Here is a 20440-nt window from a genome sequence, read left to right as displayed (position 1 = left end):
GGGCAGCATCATGGAGTCCTGGGGAAACTGAGTCAAATGACACCAAGAGCGAGAAAATTGGAGCTGTGGTTGATTTTATATGAATTTTGAAAGGTTCTGATAACTTTCAACCTGTTCCGTAGCCTAGATCAAAAGCGGAAGCAGAATGTATCCATTCTTGTAGAAATGGATACATTGTAACAAGGGTTTGACAGTTTTACGAGGTCGGGAGTTTCGGTTCTATTGTTCTCGCCGTGGGGGGCCGTCAGCAGCTCGTCAGGAGGTTAAATGAGGCGTGCAAGAGCTCCCTGAGCTAGCTCCTGCAGGACGAATGCATGGCTGTGATTGGCCAAAGCGCGGCCATAGGAATAAGCGGAGAAGGGAAACACTCGGTCTACTCATTCTAAGTATGGAGCGCAGATAGGCATAGGAAAGGATAGGGAATATATATATATTAGAGCTTATTTCGCTCGGGAAAAGGTCTGGGAAAAGTGTGGTGCTTGTGCAACGGTGAAGGGGGTTTTAGGGTGGGTGTGCGATGGCACCCTTGAGGTCATCGCCTCGGACAGTCGAGAAGAAGGGGGGAATAGGCACCCCCCCTCGGTCCGTATCACACCTAAACATGAGGAAGAACTTCCTGACAGTAAGAGCTGTTCGAGAGTGGAATTTGCTGCCCAGGAGTGTGGTGGAGTCTCCTCCTTTGGAGGTCTTTAAGCAGAGGCTTGACAACCACATGCCAGGAGTGCTCTGATGGTGTTTCCTGCTTGGCAGGGGGTTGGACTCGATGGCCCTGGTGGCCTCTTCCAACTCTGTGATTCTAGGATATATCGAAGACCTCCAAATTCCTCTCCCAGTCAGCGCTAGGAGAAGGGCTCCACCTGCAGAAAGAGGGGAGAGGCCAGGCTGGAGACCCCCCCTCTGGCCCCTGGGGGTCCCAGGAGCCCTTTCTGGGCGGCCCTCACTTGGCCAGTTCCCCAGAGTCCCCCCCCCCACTGGGCTCCAGTGGCCCCCTGAGGCCTGCAGGGATCTGGAGGGAGAGCCACTTCTCCTGTGGAACTGAGGAAGAGAGGTCTTGGCCCAGGTGGGGGGGGGCAGGCGAGGGCTGTCAAGTGGAAAGGACACATGCAGGCGTCATATTTGGAACATTTAACTTGAAATATGTGGGCCCCCCCCCGTGATTTCAGTCACGTTCTCTCAAGTCCCCTCTCAACGGTCAATCTCTCCCTCTTTCCAGGCTCCCCATCGCCTTCTCACACTGAGTTGTAACACCAGCGAGGAGGAAAGGAGCCTCTGAGGGATTCTCCTCCCCAACTCAGGTGGTCCAGACCAGCCATTCTCCGAAGGGCCCCCCCCCTTCCTTGGGTGTCTGTCCAAACCTCCGCCTGGGAAGACAGGCGGGGGGGGGGCTCATCTCTTTTCTCGAGGAAGGCCCTGGGGTTGTGAGGGGGAGAGAGAGAGAGGAGACCCCCCTGCCCCCCCCTTTCCGGGAGGAGAGCCCCCCTTTCCTCCGCCCCCCCCTTGTGTCTCTCTCTCTCTCTCTCTCTCTCTCTCTCTCTGTGTCCCTGAGGGAGGAGAGAGGGGGAGGCCCCCCCTCCCCCCCCCCGCGGCTGCTTCCCCTCAACGGCTTTCCCCAACTGCCGCCTCGCCTCCCTTGGGGCGCCAAGGATTCCTGGCCGGCCAGGCGGCCCTTCAGGGGCGGACTCCTCCCCAGGACCCCTCTCTGGTCCATGGGTCTGAAGGGATCCCTCCTGGGCCCCAAGCCCTTCCAGGGGTCCTTTGCAGGTGGCTCTCCTGGAAGCTCCTTTCGGCCTCCCCCCCAAGATGGCGAGGGCGTTTCATCCCTGGCCTGGGACACGTCTTCATCTCCCTATTTTCCTGGTGGGGGGGGAGGGGGTGTTTCTTGGGGGGGGGTCTGGAGGGAGCCATTTCTGAGCCCAAGGCACCTCCCGCCACTAGGCAGCCCTTCGCCTCTTCTCCCCCCCCCCAGGAGATAAGGGGGGGGGCAGGGAGGGGGCATGGGGGTCCCTGCTCAGGTCATGCGCGGTGGGGGGAGAGCCCCAAGTCGGGGAGCAGAGGGTCCTCCTTTGCCCTCTCTGCCAAGCCAGGGAGGGGGCTGCCTTCCTTTCGGGGGGAGGGGGCTTTGGGAGAAGGAAATAAACCCCCTTCAGATGGAGAGAGGGGTCACCTTTGTGCCCAGAGGCTGCAGCCAGAGGGGAACATTCCCACGTGGGGGGAGCACAGGGAGAAGAAAAGCCCCTCTGCATCTCCAGCACCACTTCCTGTGCCCCAGATGCAACAGCACATGTCTCTCCCCCAGATCTCACTCCCACTCCTAAGACAGATGGATGCCAACCAACCAACCATCCCCTCCCCACCCCCTCCTGGTGCCCCTTCAAGTTGGCTTGAGGGCAGGGGGAGGGTCCACCCCACCAGATGAAGGGAGAGGAGGTCCTTCCATCCGGAAAATGGGAATGCTTGCAAAGATTTCCATGAAGATGAGTGCCATATAGAGATAATAATATTATTACGTGAATTCCCCCGCTGACACAAAGATTAATACAGTGGTACCTCGGGTTAAGAACTTAATTTATTCTGGAGGTCCATCTTTAACCTGAAACTGTTCTTAACCTGAGGTACCACTTTAGAAAATGGGGCCTCCACTACCACCACCGTGCAATTTCTGTTCTCATCCTGAAGCAAAGTTCTTAACCCGAGGTACTGTGCCTGGGTTAGCGGAGTCTGTAACCTGAAGCGTCTGTAACCCGAGGTACCACTGTACCCATCAATTAAATACACAACAGACAAGAACAGAGCAACGTGTAGAATCATATCATCTTTATTCCCCCTTTCCCCCTTAGGGTCCAGTGTGCTTTGAAGACGTAGCTGTTCCTTTCACAGAGGAGGAGGACTGGGCTTTGCTGGATCCTGACCAGAGAGCTCTGCAGAAGGAAGTCGAGGAGGAGAATCCTGGGATCGCGGCCTCTCTGGTAAGGCTCCCTGCTGGATCATGAGATCAGTTTTGAAATTCCATACAGATCTCTGAAGGACAAACCTCCTCTCTTTTGAGGGAGCCCCATAGCGCCCCCTGCAGCACCTGAGATGTTAACCCACCCACAACTCTCCATAGGAGATGCATCTCCTGTTCTGTCTGGGAATATTCTTCCACCAGTCCTGCCTTTTCCAACCAGGATGAGGCTGCTCTGAGCTGCCCAGGCCTTCTTCCATGTAGGCTTCAGAGATCTCAGGGACGTGGAGGTACATCCTGTCTAACTTTCTTTTTCCCTTTCTACATTTGTCTGGCTTCGTTCTTTTGGTGAATCTAATTTTCCATGAAATATTTCCTGCAAGGGACTGTTTAGAATGTGGAAAAAGCTTCACCTAGGAAACCCGTCTCAATTTCCATTAAATAAAACACAGCGGGGATAATCATAGAATTTTAGGAAATGGTATAAGGCATATGGTATAACTGGTATTAGGAAACTTCATGAGGAATTAAGGGGAAAGCTAGCGTTGACCCGGAGTAGTTACAACATTTATGGTCTCTCCCCGAGTGCCAGGGACCCTCCTCCAAAGAGAGCTTTTTTTTGGTCAGAATTATTTCTTTTTTTCCAATTTTTGGCAATTAATTGGCAATAAATGTTCTCACTGCCACTGTGGCGTAAAGAAATATTTCCTTATTTAAAACATCTTTGTCAGGGGTTCAGGAGCAGAGGCGAGGGCAAGGGAGGAAACAGAGAGCGAGGGGGAGGAGGCAGAAGAAAGGATGAGTGACGACGACGACCCGAGATCTCCGAGTCTGTCCAGTGAATCAGAAGATTCACAAAGAGGAGCACCAGTGGCAAGGGCAAGGGGGGAGACTAGGGGGACACCCCAGGAAGAAAGAGCCAGAGGGGACTCAGAGGGGAGCAGTTGGAGATCGGGACCTACGTCACCGCCAGAGAGTAGGGAAGAGGAAGAGCGCCTGGGAGCTAGCGCTGGCAGCTCGCAACAGGAGGGAGGGCACGAGTCAGGAGTGGCCACACCTTCATCGGGGAGCGAAGTGACGGTTAGACGGAAAGTGGAAGGTTGGGCGCGCGCGCCAAGTTCAAATGCACAGGAAGGTGGCGCAGTAGGCAGCCCGGAAAGAGAGCCAGGTCCTAAAGCCCGGCGCAAGGAGACAGGGGAGTCAGGGGGGTCAGCGTCAGAAGAATCCCGGAAGGGAGAGACCCAGGGGGGCAGAGGGACCCAGAGGAGAACTGTCAGGCGGAAAAGGTGGAGCAGGGCTAGGATATTAAGTTGGTGCGCAAGGGGCGGAGACTCAGAAGGAGCTTCGCCGACCTAAGCATAAGGCGTAGGGTTGCACGCAGCAGCTCGAGAATGGAGACTGTAACTCAATAAAGACTTTTAATCAACAACCGCTGGCTAGCGTGATCCTCTGTGAGCTAGGATCTGGAAGTAACCCTGACAATCTTTATCAAATTTTCTGTTATTGCCTCACAAGCCGTAAAATTCCAACTCTCCTTCCATAATTTCCCCCATGATGTTACTTGAATAGGTTTCCCTAAACCCATAGCCAATTTGATCATTACCGCCTTTACCTGTTCATCCATGTCCTCCCACTCCAGTAAGATTCCATAGATTTTAAAAATTAATTTTGTTTTGTTTTGTAGTAAATCTTTATCCAATACTGAAATTGCAAAACCCTCTTTCTTGTCAGCTTTGAAGACCTCATTTATTTGGTGATACTGGATCCACCCTGTTAGGTGGTGTTTTATTTCCTCCCGCAGTTTGGCCAAACTCATGCTGGTAGCTTCGAGAACACTGTCCAATCATCTCGTCCTCTGTCGTCCCCTTCTCCTTGTGCCCTCCATCTTCCTGGTATAATTCCTCTGGAGAGCCAGTGTGGGGTAGTGGTTAAGAGCGGTAGACTCGTAATCTGGGGAACCGGGTTCGCGTCTCCGCTCCTCCCCATGCAGCTGCTGGGTGACCTTGGGCCAGTCACACTTCTGTGAAGTCTCTCAGCCCCACTCACCCCACAGAGTGTTTGTTGTGGGGGAGGAAGGGAAAGGAGAATGTGAGCCGCTTTGAGACTCCTGAAGGGGAGTGATAAAGCGGGATATCTTCTCCTCCTCCTCCTCCCCCTCCTCCTCTGTTTATTCTTGCCCCCTCTTCTTGATGTCTTCTGCTTCTGTTAGGTCCTTACCACTTTGGTCCTTTATTATGGCAATCTTTGTACAAAATGTTCCTTTCATATCTCCAATTTTCTTGAACTGATCTCTGCTTTTTCCCATTCTATTGTTTTCCTCTATTTCTTTGCATTGCTCTTGTCTCTCCTTGCTATTCTTTGGAAATCTGTACTCTATTTCTTGTAGGTCTGCCTTGGATTCGTATCAAGATCATTCTATCATTTTTGAGATTGCATCCCAGTACAGCTTTTGCCACTCTTTTCTTGGCCATGAGGGCCACTCCATTTCTTTTACGGGATTCTTGCCCACAGTAGTAGATATGATGGTCATCTGAACTGAATTCGCCCATCCCTGTCCATTTTAGTTCACTGATGCCTAGGATGTCAATATTTATTCTTGCCATCACATTTTTGACCACATCCAACTCTATACCACTGGAGAGGTATAGAAATGGGGCTTCTCTTGGGAAGGGGCCGCCCCATTTGTGCTTCTCCAGGGGCAGGAGAATATCTAGGGCAGGAGAATCCCTGCAGGGCCTCTGAGGCTGCCTTTCCTTCTTCCTCTCTCCCAGGACCCTCCAGCTCGTTTTGGCTCCTCAGGAAGGATAAAAGGGACAGATTCTGCAACCCTAGTGAGGATGGAAGGGGGAAGATGGACAGTTGACCTGGTCAGGTTGTCTCCTGCATCCCTCCTCTCAACCTCTGAGCGTTCCCTCCCAGGGACCTCCAAGAGATCTGGTGAGTTCCAGGGGAGGGGAGATGGGAACATGGAGGGATGGAGGGTGAAGAGGGAAAGTTCTCTGGCCAGAAATGAGATAAAGCAGGGATTTTGCTGTGGGTGGGGCCCCCAACATATTGGGAGGCTTCCCCTCCAGCCAGAAAATCCCTGCAGGGCCTCTGAGGCTCCCTTTGCTTCTTCCTCTCTCCCAGGACCCTCCAGCTCGTTTTGGCTCCTTGACTCCTCAGAAAGGGTGAAAGAGACAGATCCTGCAAACCTAGCAAGGATGGAAGGGGGAAGATGGACGGTTGACCTGGTCCGGCTGTCTCCTGCATCCCTCCCCACAACCTCTGAGCGTTCCCTCCCAGGGACCTCTGAGAGATCTGGTGAGTCCCAGGAGAGTGGAGATGGGGACCTGGAGGGATGGAGCCAGAGAGGAATTGGGGCTTGCTCAGCTGGGGGGTGGGGGCAGGCCGGCAGGCGGATGGAGATGGAGAAGGGGAGCACCTTTTCGGGCTCCCCCACCTGCCTGCCTGCCTGCCTGCCTGCCTGCCTGCCTACGCTTTTGTCATCTGCAGGCAATTTCAGCTAGGAATAGATTACAGCTCCCCGGCCAACGCGATGTATTGGCAGCTCAAAATGTCTAAAACCAGTTCTGTGATCTGAATGCCCTACCAATAGCTGACAACTCACTGATCCATCGCGCAGCCCTGGACTCCTTAAAGGAACCTGATCCTGCTGTGCAGTGTGAACTCAGATGGGGCCTCCGTGTGTTGCCTTTTTCTCTTCTTTTTGTATAACTTTTATTAACTTTATAAAACAAGCAAGATAGGAATAATAGATGATACAAATATGTAGGCTGAGTCTGTATATCTCAAACATAGCAGAATAAATTTGCAGGAGTATCTATAACATATAGTTCATCATTAGTGGTCAGTGTATGAGTTCTGGGTCCATGAATTGCTTTCAACTGAAACAAAAAAAGGGGAAACAGGAGAGCACAGAGAACATTCAACATCGCAGAGCCAAATGCCTAGACTGGAGCTCTTGTGGCCGTTGTGCTTAGATTAAGTGAGTAATAGTCATTTTTCCGCTTCTGTTACCAATGAAACAACACAAAGCTGGTCTTATCATGAAAATGGGAGGGGGGGTTCAAAGTGAAGAAAGAGATTTACGTATAAATTTAAATATTTTCCTGTTTTAATTTTTTAAATTATTATTATTTTTATTGGTTTTCACATATTACTTTACAATACAGATGTACCAAAGCCAACACAATTTCCTTCCCATCCCCCCATACATTTACATTTCTATTTCCTCAATCCATCCTATTATCCTTTTCTCCCTCCTCCCACTTCCCTCCGCCCCCACTGTATTTCCTCCACATTATACAATTTACAATAATCTTTGCATTCTACAACCTTCTCAAATCATCTTCATATTCTTATTATCTTTCCTTACTAATTTTTCTTCCATCCAGTACTTCACATTTTATCTAGGCATATTAGCGTATCTTTTCTTGAGCAATATTTTGCCATATATTCATCAAAACATTTCCACTCCTTTTTAAATTTTTGATTCGACTGATTTCTTCTAATTTCAGTTAATTTTGCCAGAATTAAATATTCATTTAGTTTACAAATCCATTCCTCCTTTGTGGGTATAGTTTGTGACTTCCACCGAGCAGCAATCACTATTCTAGCAGCTGTACTTGTGGAATGTAATGGCGTCCGCCACACTTTCCTGTGCCAACTCTCCGTGCCAACTGTGAGCCTTAAGCTGTCTTCCTGGCTCCAAGCCGAGTTTCGCAGCAGCAGTCGTGCCTTGGGTGGGTGATAAATCCAAGGCTGTACGCAGGCTTCTTGCTCATCTAAGAAGTCTTTAATCATTGTACAGAAAAACATCATAAATCAACCTGGAGATCGAGCGGACATCTCCTCGGCTTGACAGCTAAAAACGAAAGTAATTCACACGCAAAGAAAGATTCCCGTATGTGAACAAAACCACACCTCAGAATGTGAGACGTCACACAGAACTGTTTAACCCTGTACGTTCTGATTCTCCTCACAGTACTTGCATATAGAAAAATCCCCCCCCCCCGTGGTATCTCTTCATCTCTCAATCCAAGGAGATATGTCTCTGGTTCTCTTTGTTATTGATATTTTCAACATCTTCTTTAGTTCTTCGTGCACTACTATCCCAAATTTCTTAATTTCCTCACACCTCCACCACATCTGTATTGTTGTTCCTATTTTTCCACCACATCTCCAACAGAGGTTGGATTTCAATTTGTATATCTTTGCCAGCTTAACTGGCGTTAAATGCTACCTATAGAACATCTTTACAAAATGTTCTTTAATTGTATATGAGGCAGTAAATCGTATAGCCTCTCGCCAGAGTTTCTCCCATTGCTCTAGATAGATAGTATGTCTGAGATCCTGAGACCATCTAATCATCGTTTCTTTCATTTCCTCCTCCATCAATTCCCAGTGCAATAAAAGACTATAGGTTTTGGATAACAATTTCTTGTTATTCTGTATCACTGTGACTTTAAATTTCAAATCTTCTTTCACAAATCCTTTCTTTTGATCTGAGTTGAATATACTTCTAAGTTGTATATATTGCCATCTGTCAATTTAAATTTTGACCAACCAGATTGAGATACCTTCTGATGGGGAGTGTTCAGGTGAAGATGTTGCTGTTTGTTTCACAGACAAGGGGTGCACGTTGCTGAATCCGGACCAGAGAGCTTTGCATAAAGAGGTCAAGGAGGAGAATCTTGGGATCATGGACTCTCTCAGTAAGGATCCCTGTTGGATCATAATATAAGTTGTGATTGGAGATGGAGTGGATTCCATGATTGAGCCAGAACAAAATCTATCCCAGATTAAAGCCAATAAATATCTCAGTTAATACCAGAAAACAAAAACAGTTTTTGAAAGAGCCTCTGGCTCTTTCTTCCTGGGGTGTCCCCCTAGTCTCCCCCCTTGCCCTTGCCACTGGTGCTCCTCTTTGTGAATCTTCTGATTCACTGGACAGACTCGGAGATCTCGGGTCGTCGTCGTCACTCATCCTTTCTTCTGCCTCCTCCCCCTCGCTCTCTGTTTCCTCCCTTGCCCTCGCCTCTGCTCCTGAACCCCTGACAATAATTATTAGCTGATAAAGTTTTTCTAATACCGCCAGTTCCTCCTATATATCCGTTCCAATATATTTCCAAAATTTACTCCAATTTTTTTGAAATTTCTGGTCGTCTTGGTCTCGTATTCTGCCTGTTAATCTATCTAGCTCGGCATAGTTAATCATTTTGACCTGCCAGTCACTTACGTTAGGTATAGTTTCTGTTTTCCAGTTTTGTGCCAGCATAATTCTTGTGGCTGTGGTGGCATAGAGAAATATTTTTTTATCTTCATTTTTTATTTCCTTACCCATAATTCCCAGCAAAAAGGCCTCAGGTCTTTTGGGAAAAGTGTATTTAAAAACTTTTTTAAGTTCATTATATATTGCTTCCCAAAAAACCTTCCCCTTGTTGCATTGCCACCACATATGGTAGAGGTCTCCCTCCACTTCACCACATTTCCAGCATGTCTTATTTTCTGATCTATAGATTTTAGCCAATTTTGCCGGTGTAAGATACCATCTATAGAGCATTTTCCAAACATTTTCTCTCAAACTCGTACAGGCCGTAAATTTAATATCTCTATTCCACAGTTTCAACCACTTTTCAAACTCGATGTTATAGTCGAAGTCAATTGCCCATTTAATCACTGCCTCTTTGACTTCCTCGTCTTTTGTATGCCATTCCAGTAATATGTCATATAATTTAGACAATGTTTTGTTTTTACCTTCTATTATTTCTATATTGAATTTTGATTTCTTGTCCTCAAAGCCCATTTTTCTTTTATCTTGCTTTAACATATCATTCACCTGATGATATTGTAACCAACCGGTGAATTGATCCTTTATTTCCTCATAAGGTTTAAGTTTAGACCCTTGTTCTGATTTTCTTACCAAATCTTCGTAAGTGGCTGTCTTCCCTTCCATGTTGGTTTTTTTTATTGTTAAGACCTCTACCGGTGAGATCCACCATGGTGTTTTTCTTTCAAGAAGGTTCTTATTTCTTTCCCAGACCTGATATATTGGCCCCCTGAAAATATGATTTAAGAAAGCCCTGTGGACTTTCACCTTCTCATACCAGAGATATGCGTGCCACCCGTACCAATTATTGAAACCTTCCAAATCCAATAGGTCTCTGTTCTCCAATTTTATCCAATCTTTTAGCCAAAGTAGGCACACTGCTTCATAATATAGGCTCAAATCTGGGAGAGCAAAACCTCCTCTTTCCTTTTTATCAGTTAATATTTTCATTTTAATCCTTGGTCTTTTCCCCTGCCAGATGAATTTCATCAGGGTTCTCTGCCATTCTTTACATTGTTTTAAACCTTTAATAACTGGAAGAGTTTGAAATAAAAACAACATCCTCGGCAAAACATTCATTTTAACCACTGCTATCCTCCCTAAAAAGGAAAATTTCATCCTCCCCCATATTTCCAAATCTTTATTTTTTTCCATGTAACTTCATAATTATCTTTATATAGGTTTATGTTTTTTGCCGTGATCCACACTCCCAGATATTTCACTTTTTACACCACCATGATTTCCACTTTTTGTTCTAGATCTTTCGTTTCTTCCTTAGTTAGATTTTTAACCAGCATTTTAGTTTTATTCTTATTTACCTTAAAACCTGCCACCTCTCCAAATTCCTCAATTTTTTGTAATGCTTCTTTTACACTATCTTGTGGATCTTCCAAAGTCAGAACAATATCGTCGGCGAAGGCTTTGATTTTGAATTCCTTCTTTCCTACTCTAATTCCTTTCACTTCTGTTGCCTCCCTCAGTCTCTTATTAAGTACTTCCAAAATTATAATAAATAATAAGGGGGACAGGGGGCAACCTTGTCTGGTCCCTTTATAAATGTTAAAATATTCTGTTGTATTATTATTTATCACCAGCTTTGCTTTCTGTTCTTTGTATATTGCTTCTATGCCTCTTCTAAATTTTTCGCCAATTCCCATCCTCTCCAAAACCTTCTTTAGGAAGTTCCAGGAAACATTGTCAAATGCCTTTTCGGCGTCTATGAAAACCAGTGCAGCTTTTCTGTCTATTTTCATGTCCAAATATTCAATAATGTCAATCAAATTCCTTACATTATCCCGTAATTGTCTCCCTGGGAGAAATCCAGTTTGGTCACCATGAATTTTATTAATCAAGACCTTCTTTAATCTTTCCGCCATTATATCTGCAAATAGCTTATAATCATTATTTAATAATGAAATTGGTCTATAGTTCTTTACTTCCGTAGTGTCCACCTCTTTTTTAGGAATCAATGTAACATAGGCTTCCTTCCAGGTATTAGGTATCTTTCCTTCTCTCAATATATTGTTCATAACCTCTCCCAGCACTGGTGATATTTGGTTAATTAATATTTTATAATATTTGGCCGGAAGACCGTCCGGTCCCGGCGCCTTCCCAGCTTTCATCTCTTTGATAGCCTTTTTTATCTCTTCCTGTGTTATTATCTCATCTAGTGCTGCTCTTTCATCTTCTACAATTTGTTCCAGATGGTGTTTTTGCAAAAATTGATCTATTTCTTGTTCTGTTTCCTCTCCTCTTTTATACAAATCCTTATAATATCTTTGGAATATTCTTTTTATTTCTTTTGGTTCTTCCATAATCATATCTCCTTCTTTTATTTTACTGATCGTACTCAACTTCTTCCTTTCTCTCAACTGTCACGCTAGATATTTCCCTATCTTATTTGCGGACTCAAAGTTCTTTTGATTCATCCTCTTAATTTTCCACTCTATCTCTTGGTTAATTATTGTAGCAAATTTAGCTTGTAATATTTTTAAGTTCTGTTTTAAACTCTCTTCACTAGGGTTAACAGTTAATTTTCTTTCATTTTCCATAATCTGTGTTAAAATCTGCTCTTTCTTTTTTTCCTTTTCTTTTCTTAGTTGGCTATTTTTCTGAATCAAAAAACCCCTCATGACCGCTTTTCCTGCGTCCCACACCGTCTCTATGGAAGTTTCTCCATTTAAGTTCCACCTAAAGTATTCTTCAATTGTTTCTATAGCCTAATTTACTATCTTTTGATCATTAAATAAATATTCATTCATTCTCCATCTGGCTGTTTTAACCTCTCTACCTTTTAACTCCATGGAAACCGCACTATGATCAGATAAAGTTTGAGGCCAAATTTCAGACTTAATTAAGTTCTGTACCAATTCCCTCGAGACCCAAATACTGTCTATCCGCCCTCAGCTCTGATTCGGATTTGGAAAAAAAGTGAATTGTTTTGCAGTAGGATTTTTAAATCTCCAAGCATCCGTCAATCCCAGATTATTTACCATGTCAAAGAAAGATCGTGGTAATTTACCTTCTTTCCCATCTTGTCTTTTTGTTAATCTATCCGTATTCGGCGTCACCACCCCATTAAAATCTCCCATCAGTATCATTTTCTGATCCATCCATTCCATTAGTATATTATCTAATTCCAAAAAGAAAGCTGATTTTTTTCTCATTCGGGGCATATATTCCAACCACAACTATTTTTTCTCCATGAAAGACCATCTGCACCACCACTACTCTCCCATGTTCATCTTTGTACAGTAATTGCGGATCATATTTTTCCTTTATATAAATTACTACCCCTCTTTTCTTAACCTTGTCGGAGGTCACAAATTCCAATCCCAATCTCTTATTACTTAATACCCTCTTGTGTTTTCCTATTACATGCGTTTCTTGAAGACAAATTAGATCCCAATTCTTTTTCAGCAATACATGCGCAATCTGATTCCTCTTATTTTTATTGTTCAAACCGTTCACATTCCAGCTTATTGTTTTTAAAGCCATCTATTAAACTATTCTAGCTAATTTAGCTAGATTAAATAGAAACTACTGTTCCTTGCTTTCCTCCTCTTGTTCTTCCCCTTCTCCTGTTATACTCTCCTCTTTTTCTTCTTCTTCACTCCCTTCACCCTCCTCATCTCTCTGTCGTTCTTCCCTTTCCGCCTCCCCTTCAACTTTTCCCAGGTCCTTCTCATATCTCCTCGCAAATTTTTGAAGTTCAACACTGGTGCTTAATTTAAACCTTTTTTCCTTAAAGTAGAATGAAATGCCTTCAGGAAACTCCCATCTATACAATATCCCATTCTTCTTCAATTGGTTTGTTAATTTTTTGTATGTCTCTCTCCTTCGAAGAAATCTCGAAGGAATTTCTTTAAAGATAATAATTGGGTTTCCTTCAATATATAACCTTTTTATGTGGTTCTGTTGCAGTATTTCATTTCTTATTTCCAAAGTGTTGAACATGACAATTACGTCACCTGGCAGCTTTTTCTTTCTGGCTCTGTCTGATTTTGGTCTTATTCGAAAAGTATTTACTAAATGACAGTTTACCTCCTCCTCACTCTTATTTAACCAAGTTGCCAGCTCTTTTATCATTTTAGATCTAATATTCTCATTTGGGGTCTCTGGTACACCCCTCAATTTCAGGTTGGTTTGATTTTGCCTCATTTGTGTCATGGCCATATTGTCCAACAACTCTTCCTGCACTCTTTCTATCTCTTTAACTTCTACTCTAATTCTATCCACCTCCTTCTTACTAGTTTTCGTATCTTTTTGCACCTTTTTCATTGAATCTTCCAGAACCTTGGTTCTTACTGATAAATCTTTAACCTTTCCTGTCAATTCCCCCACCACTCCCTCCAATTTCTTGTCCAAAGTGTCTTGTACCTCAAGTAATTTTCTCTCAATATATTGTTCATTATTTTTGAATTCTTTCCTTATTTCTGCCATCAGACTACTATAGTCTTTAATTTCTTTGCTTTCCTTAGCATCCTCTTGTCTCGACGGCCTCCTTTCCGCTGGTGTTACCACCCCCTTTTTTGCACCGTTTGTCATTTTGTAGGCTTGAAAGATCTTAGGGTCCACCACACTAATGTCTTTGGGGAGTTATATAAATGCAGCAGATTTATAGACAGGTTTATAGAGAGACATAGTCCTGAATGGTCAACCTGCAGCCCTCCGAATGTTGCTGAACTGCAATTTGCTCACAGTTCCCAGGATTCATAACCATGAGACATGTAGCAGGGCCTTTTTGTGGTGGGTCCTTGGATCTGGAATAATCTCCCCCAGAAGCTAGTCTCTGTCCTAATGTCTTTCAAAAAGGGATGAGGCACAGGATCACAGATAGTCTCTAATGGGTTAGTAGGTTACCGGGTCTGGCGTTGGGGTGTAATAGCAGATAGCAGATAGTAGGCGTCAGACTATACACAAAGTTTTACAGTCTTTACCTTTTACAGTCTTTACCCTCCTAGAGGGTGGTATTATAGAAGTCTGGCGTCACCAAAAATTTTCCTTTACTGGAGACTTGGAGGTTCTTTGGGAAGTGTTCTTTATGCTGGTTTAAATTCTCCTGTTTGGCTTTTGGCGCATGTCCCTTTAAATCTCAAATGCATGCAGAGACGTAGTAGATCAAGAACAAATTGAAATGGCGAATAACAAAGCCAAGTTAAGTCCCGAAATGGCTTCCTCCTCCCTTTTTTAAACCCATAGGGAAGTCACTAACATAAAACCAGCATTAAGGTCTGGGGAGGACCCAGGCTTTCTTCCACCCACTTCAAACAAGAAAGTTGATGTTAACGATAACGTCCTCAAAAAGCCTGTCGGTTAAAGCATCAACTAAATGCCCCAGAAACCTCCTTTCCTCCTCTCAAACCCGGTAAAGAGTCTATCAAAAAACAAACAAACTCAATATTACCTTGCTTCCAACTCTCTGTACTTTGTACTTTGTAAAATGTACTTTGTTATCGAGGATATTCCTTCCCCTCGCTAGCGGTTACTTCTTGCTCTTTCATTCACGTCTGCCAGCTTTTCGCTTTACTCCTTTGTCAATCTTACCGCCAGTAGTGAATTCCTCCTTCTTTTGTCTTTAATTACTTCTCTGCTGGGTACTTCATTCAGAATTCCTTTGGCTTTTACTTTGATTGTTTTCCAATGTTCTCCCTCCTCTGCTTTCTTCAAAGCTTTTAGGACTATTTCCCAGCTTTTCCTCTGTTGTCGGAGGTCCGCCGCTTTCCCTCGGAGCCTGAGGCTTCACAGCATGGAGTCTGGTGCTTCCCCTTCTCGCTGCGGCTCCAGCCTTGTTAAACGCCGGCAACACAGGCGAGCACACGCAGCCTTGCTGAGTATTTTGACCAACAGGATATTCCACCTGTGGTTTAGGGGTTCACGGAGCCTTCGTGACCCCTCTAAGACCCCCACGCTGTTCGAGGCTCCTCAGACGAGTTGCCTCGCGCTCCTTCCCGTGGCGTCCCGGAAGCTTTAATTAGTTTAATGCTTATCAAATGTCCAGTGCGGTTCCGATACGACAATGTCCCATTACAGCAGAGCTTTTAGCACAGGCCCTTCAGTATTGTGCCAGCAAAAGAGTGCTGGGCCATGATTAGAATTGAGATCTGTACCCCCCCTCCCTCTGAGCATCACTTGCCATGTCAGAGTCCAGGAGCAGGGATATCCCTCTGATGCTGAGCTCCCGGACTTGCAGGTGTTTGCATTCCAGTCAGTTGAGGAGCTGGTCCAATGTATCTTTACAGGGATAGACCTCCAGACGGCCGCTGAGCAGCTAAAGAGGCCCAAAGAGAAAGAAACCCTTCAGTGAGGAGAGGCTGAGGCACGTTCTCCTTTTACCCACCATTTGCAATTCTGCACAGAGCAAACCTACTGAAGTGAATGGACCAAAGTTTGCCATGTACATCAAATCCAATGGGTCTACTCTGAGGAGCACTAAAACAGGCAACAGTCCTTAGGCTCAAAGTAGCCCAACACTCGACCGAAGCCAAGCCAGAGCCTCCTTGCTGCCCCCATTTCCTCCTGCACCTCAGTCCCCCTCACCTCGATGTAGATAGCTGCCGCGACTTGTGGCATCCCGGCAAAATCCTGGTCCTTGAGAGCAGCGATGATATTTTCCACCATGGGAGGGATCCACCAGCGTTGCTTTCCGATAACTCTGAAATGGAGAAGCAGATCTTGGTAAGGAAGGGAAAGACACCGCAGGAAGCAAACAGGGGCACAGTCCAACCCCGTGCCTTCAGCTCCGTTTGCCAGACCATTGGGGAAGGTCACCGTGTTCTTCCTCTTACCTCACCATGGCAGACAAGCCCTGGCTGAAAGTCTCCCGGCAGAAAAGTTGGTCGACGACGGCCGTCTCTACTTCCTCTCCAGTGGTGCCCAGAAGGAGGTGCAGAACTCCCTCAGCCCCTCTGGAACCAAAGCAAGGCCAGGATCACCAGGAGGGTCATTGCCACACACTCCAATTCCTTCCCCTTCCTTCCTCCCTAGCAGCCGCCTGAAGGAGAGCCTCCCTTGGAAAACCAAGCTGGAATGCCACCGGTATGAAGTTTACTGCATGTAATGCTTTGAAAGAAAACATTATGAAAATGGTATACAGGTGGTACATGACCCCGGTTAAGTTAGCTAAGATCTACCATTTGTCCGATAATAAATGTTGGAAATGTAAGGAAGCTGAGGGGACATTCTTTCACCTCTGGTGGACTTGTCCAAGATTGAAGGCCTTCTGGGAAATGATCTATAATGAGTTAAAAAAGGTGTTTAAGTACACCTTTCCCAAGAAACCAGAGGCCTTCCTTCTGGGCATTGTCGGCCAGAAGGTGTCTAAAAAGGATAGAACCTTTTTTATGTATGCTACAACAGCAGCAAGAATTCTTATCGCTAAACATTGGAAGACTCAAGATTTGCCCACACTGGAGGACTGGCAGACGCAATTGATGAACTACATGGAACTAGCCGAGATGACTGCAAGGATTCGAGACTTGGGAGAAGAAGCAATGGAGGAGGATTGGAAAAAATTTAAAGACTATTTGCAAAAGCATTATAAGTTATATGAAACATAAGATGTCGTATGATTTGGAATCTAGCCCCAGTAACGAAATTTAATTATTTATGAAATTTGATAAGATTTATGAAAGAATTAAGGTTTAAATGGGTAAAAACGATACTACGGTATATTTTTGGAGTATATGGTGATTAAGAGATTTAAATCTAAATTGTAATTGAAAATATAAAGAAACACACGAAACAAGGATATAATTTGCTGATAAATTTATTGTTAAGAATGCACTATGCGGGAGACGGGGGAAGTCCAATGGGAATTTGAAATAAGTCAATGAAGTGGTTGTGATTTTTCTCTTTTCTACTTTTTTCTTCTTATCTTTTTCTTTTTACTTTTTGATCTTTCTGTTATTTCTGTAAAAAATGTAATAAAAATTATTAAAAAAAAAAAAAGAAAACCAAGCTGGAATGAACCCCCCCCCCCCCGAGGCTGAAGGGGTAAGGACTCCATTGGTCTCTTTGGAACACACTACTCACCCGAGGAATTCCTGGTCGTAATGGAAGTTGAAAACCATCCCCAGGAGAGCGATCAGCAGCTGTGGGAAGTTCTGGCGCACAGCTGCCTTGTATTCCTCCATCCTGAGGATGGCGTGCAACAGGCTGGTGAGATGTTGCTGGAAGAGAGAGAGGTGCAAGTCACTTTCCCTGCTTTTCTGCAGAATACGGGAACCCCTAGATATTACCCTGGGAAGAAGGAAGCCAGAAGGCAGGTGGTTGGTCCTTACCACTTTGGTGGCAGAGAGGCTTTGGTACATCTGCTTGGCCATGAGATGGGTCAGTCGTATTGGATCGGCCGTTGCTAAAACCTTCTCCCAAACTCTCTCACAGTCTCTGTGAATGCAAAAACAAAAGCAATGGTCAGATTCAAGTCTTCTGCTTGCTGCCATGCTCCAGAGAGAGGAAATGGCAGCAAGGGCTTTCTGAGCAAGCCCTGCAGCTTGCCAACCTTCCCCTTAGCCCAGTACAACCTGGAGGGCTCCATACCTGAAGGGAAACTGGAGGAGATATTGCACCACTTTCACCAGGTCCTGGTGTGACAGGATGGACAAAGCAAAGGCGGCCATGTCTCTGCCTTGCACTGTAGGCCCCTGGCTGATCGTATAGAAGGCCTCCAGCAGCACCTCCACCTGTCAGAGAAAAGGAGAGAGTTGCTTGGAGAGTACAAGGAAGCGGGGCTGTCTGCAGGCGGATCCCTCCATCCCTCATTGAAAGAGGGACCCTTGACCTGTGCGCCACCACAGCCTCTTCCTTCCAAGGTACCACTCAGGGTCCTGGGGAGTGTTGGACCCAGGCAGCTCCAGGGCGCCAGTTCCCCTCTCCATTCTGCTCCCAGAAGGAGGAGGATTCCCCCTCCCTGAATCCATGTTTCTCAGGACCCTTGGCTGAGGTTCTTGTCCTGACGTTGCCAGGCCCCTCTCAACTAACATGTGTCCTGGCCACCCAATGGCAGGAGGTGGCCTCCCCTACACCAAGCAGAGAATCTTCTTCTCGCCTACCTTTGCAGACGCCTTACCTCCACTTTCCTGCCGCCAAACTGCTGGATGAACTCGTGCAGCAGGTGGGAGATGTCCAAGGGGTTGAAGCTGCTCTCAAGAACCAGGTCTCTGGCCAGGAAGCACATGGCCTCCAAGAGCTGCTCCTCAGGCAGAAAGGCGCCAAAGACCTGAAGCGAGAGAGGAAGGTCAGAGATGCCCACAGGGCAGGGCTGGGGAGCAGAAGCCCAGGTGTTGCCTCTGCGGAACCCAGAACATGTGGCTTGAGAGACAGCGACTTACCGTGGCAAGAGTGTGACAATTATCCACGAACAGTTCAGGAAACGGTCCTCCGGCGCAATTGAGGACGTTCTCAGCTCTGATGAGAAGCATTTGCTTCCTTGGCGTTCGTGGCAGTGTCTCTGCAAAGGAAAGCCAAAGGGTTAGTTCGGGTCTTCCTCACCCCACCCCATGCTGGGATGCATTCTTCCAGTCTTACCTTCGTTGCGCTGCAGAATGGGCAAAAGATGGCAGAGGGCCTCTGCTGCCCGGTGCCCGCACTTCGGGTCCTGATCCAGCGCGCACAGAGAGGAAATAGCCACCAGCTGGCCAAGGGAGGATGCAGGAAGCGCTTCCGATGACTGAGAAGAAACCCAGAGAAGGGACTGATAAGAGAAGCAACCCGCCACCATTTCCCCTATAACATTTTTATTAAATCTTCCAAACATTCCAAAACTGGGAGGACAGGGAGAGGAGAATCAGGACCATTGGAATGAGAAGGATTGCTGGAATGTAATTTTGACCTGACAGAGCCTCCTGATATACTGGGCAAGTCTGAGAAAAGTAAAGGACAGACCGAAGATTAATATTTTTTTTTTATGGAAGCGAGGAACAGCAGCTGTCCCTGAGCGATATGATATTTGGAGAGTACAAAACCCACACAGAGCATTTCTGTTTCCAATCTGCTTGTGAAAATTATCAGAGATCGCAAAGAAAGGAATATACAATAACAACAAGAAGATGAAGAAAGTAATAAAGGACTATCTGGATTGAACTGGATAGAACTGTTTAATTAATGCAGCAATATAAGTGATGTTTGGACTCGTCCGGAGCTTGATGTATGGGTACCCCCCAAAAAATTTAAAATTCGGCTGTATAATTTGGAACTAATGTGATTTGGATAATGTGATGTGATTGGCCTGTTAATAAAAATTATTTTAAAAAAATGAGAGAGAGAAAGGAGACTGGGCTGTAACTTTAAATCTTACCAGTCTCCCCCCTAAGCGAGTCGTTTACTGGCCTGGCCTTAGTACATCTGAGGCCAAGCTAAGTCCTGTGCTTTATCAAGAGAAATACCAAAAGGTGCCTAATTCTTTTAGAGAACATCATGCTAATACTGTGAAAATGTATGTGGAACTTGAATTTTCTTTGTTAACTCCTTTTGGAAGTTGAACACAGGTAGCCTTTGTGCACTTAGACTTCCTAGAAGGGTACAAACAGGCTAAAGGTACTTTTGATGTGTTATCCTTGTCTATCCTGTCCAGAACATCGGCTAGGAAGTTTTTTGTTATTTCACAGCTTTTTTACTGTGCCTGCGGTACTGACCCAGGATGAGTTATTTGTGCAACACCCCTAGTTCTGGGAAGATCAGTTTGAGTGTGCTGCTAGTGATTTTTTCTTTAAAAGGCTGCTTAACCACTGAAGCTGGAAATGTTTACATCAGTTTGTACACTGTTTTGATGGAATTTAGGGACTTACCCCTGTAATTTCATCTTAGAGGGGAGGGTGTAGTGAAGTTAAGGATTTCAAACTTTGGTCAAGAAAGGAGCAGAGTATTGTGGGTAATCAAAAAGCCACAAGAGTTATGGGAAAGAGGTCTGTTGCTTTAACCCTGCAGACCGACAGTCTCCAAATGTGTAAATTGTTATCTTAGGAAGGAAGTTCTCTAGTTTGATTTGGGGGCTTGACACCTGGGGCTCCAGCTATTCACACCCACCTAGTGTTGTTATCAGTCTTTTCATTACCTGGGAATGTGCATCTGTGAAACATCCGAGGAAAGGGGTGAGCCCTTTGATCCCGGTTCTGGGAACTTAATGAGCTCAGCTGTCACAAGTTAAAATTGTTAGCCCATAAGCT

General features: G+C 45.4%; 1 protein-coding gene across 1 annotated transcript; it reads right to left on the bottom strand.

The window, feature by feature from the left end:
* Window positions 1–15391: 15391 nt before the first annotated feature.
* On the bottom strand, window positions 15392–18996 carry LOC309537616 (uncharacterized protein; the record flags this gene model as incomplete). The annotated part of the gene is made up of 8 exons (XM_082232509.1): window positions 15392–15546; window positions 15816–15930; window positions 16064–16183; window positions 17310–17446; window positions 17558–17663; window positions 17817–17959; window positions 18346–18587; window positions 18804–18996. 8 exons carry the CDS (start codon window positions 18994–18996, stop codon window positions 15484–15486), a joined length of 1119 nt encoding a protein of 372 aa, XP_082088635.1. The 3' UTR covers window positions 15392–15483.
* Window positions 18997–20440: the final 1444 nt, after the last annotated feature.

Source organism: Podarcis vaucheri (genome assembly GCF_965113315.1).
Source record: "Podarcis vaucheri genome assembly, chromosome: 7".
NCBI classification, from domain to species: Eukaryota; Metazoa; Chordata; class Lepidosauria; order Squamata; family Lacertidae; genus Podarcis; species Podarcis vaucheri.
The sequence above is the reverse complement of the archived record's forward strand: the minus strand, read 5'-3'. Positions and strand labels throughout refer to the sequence as shown.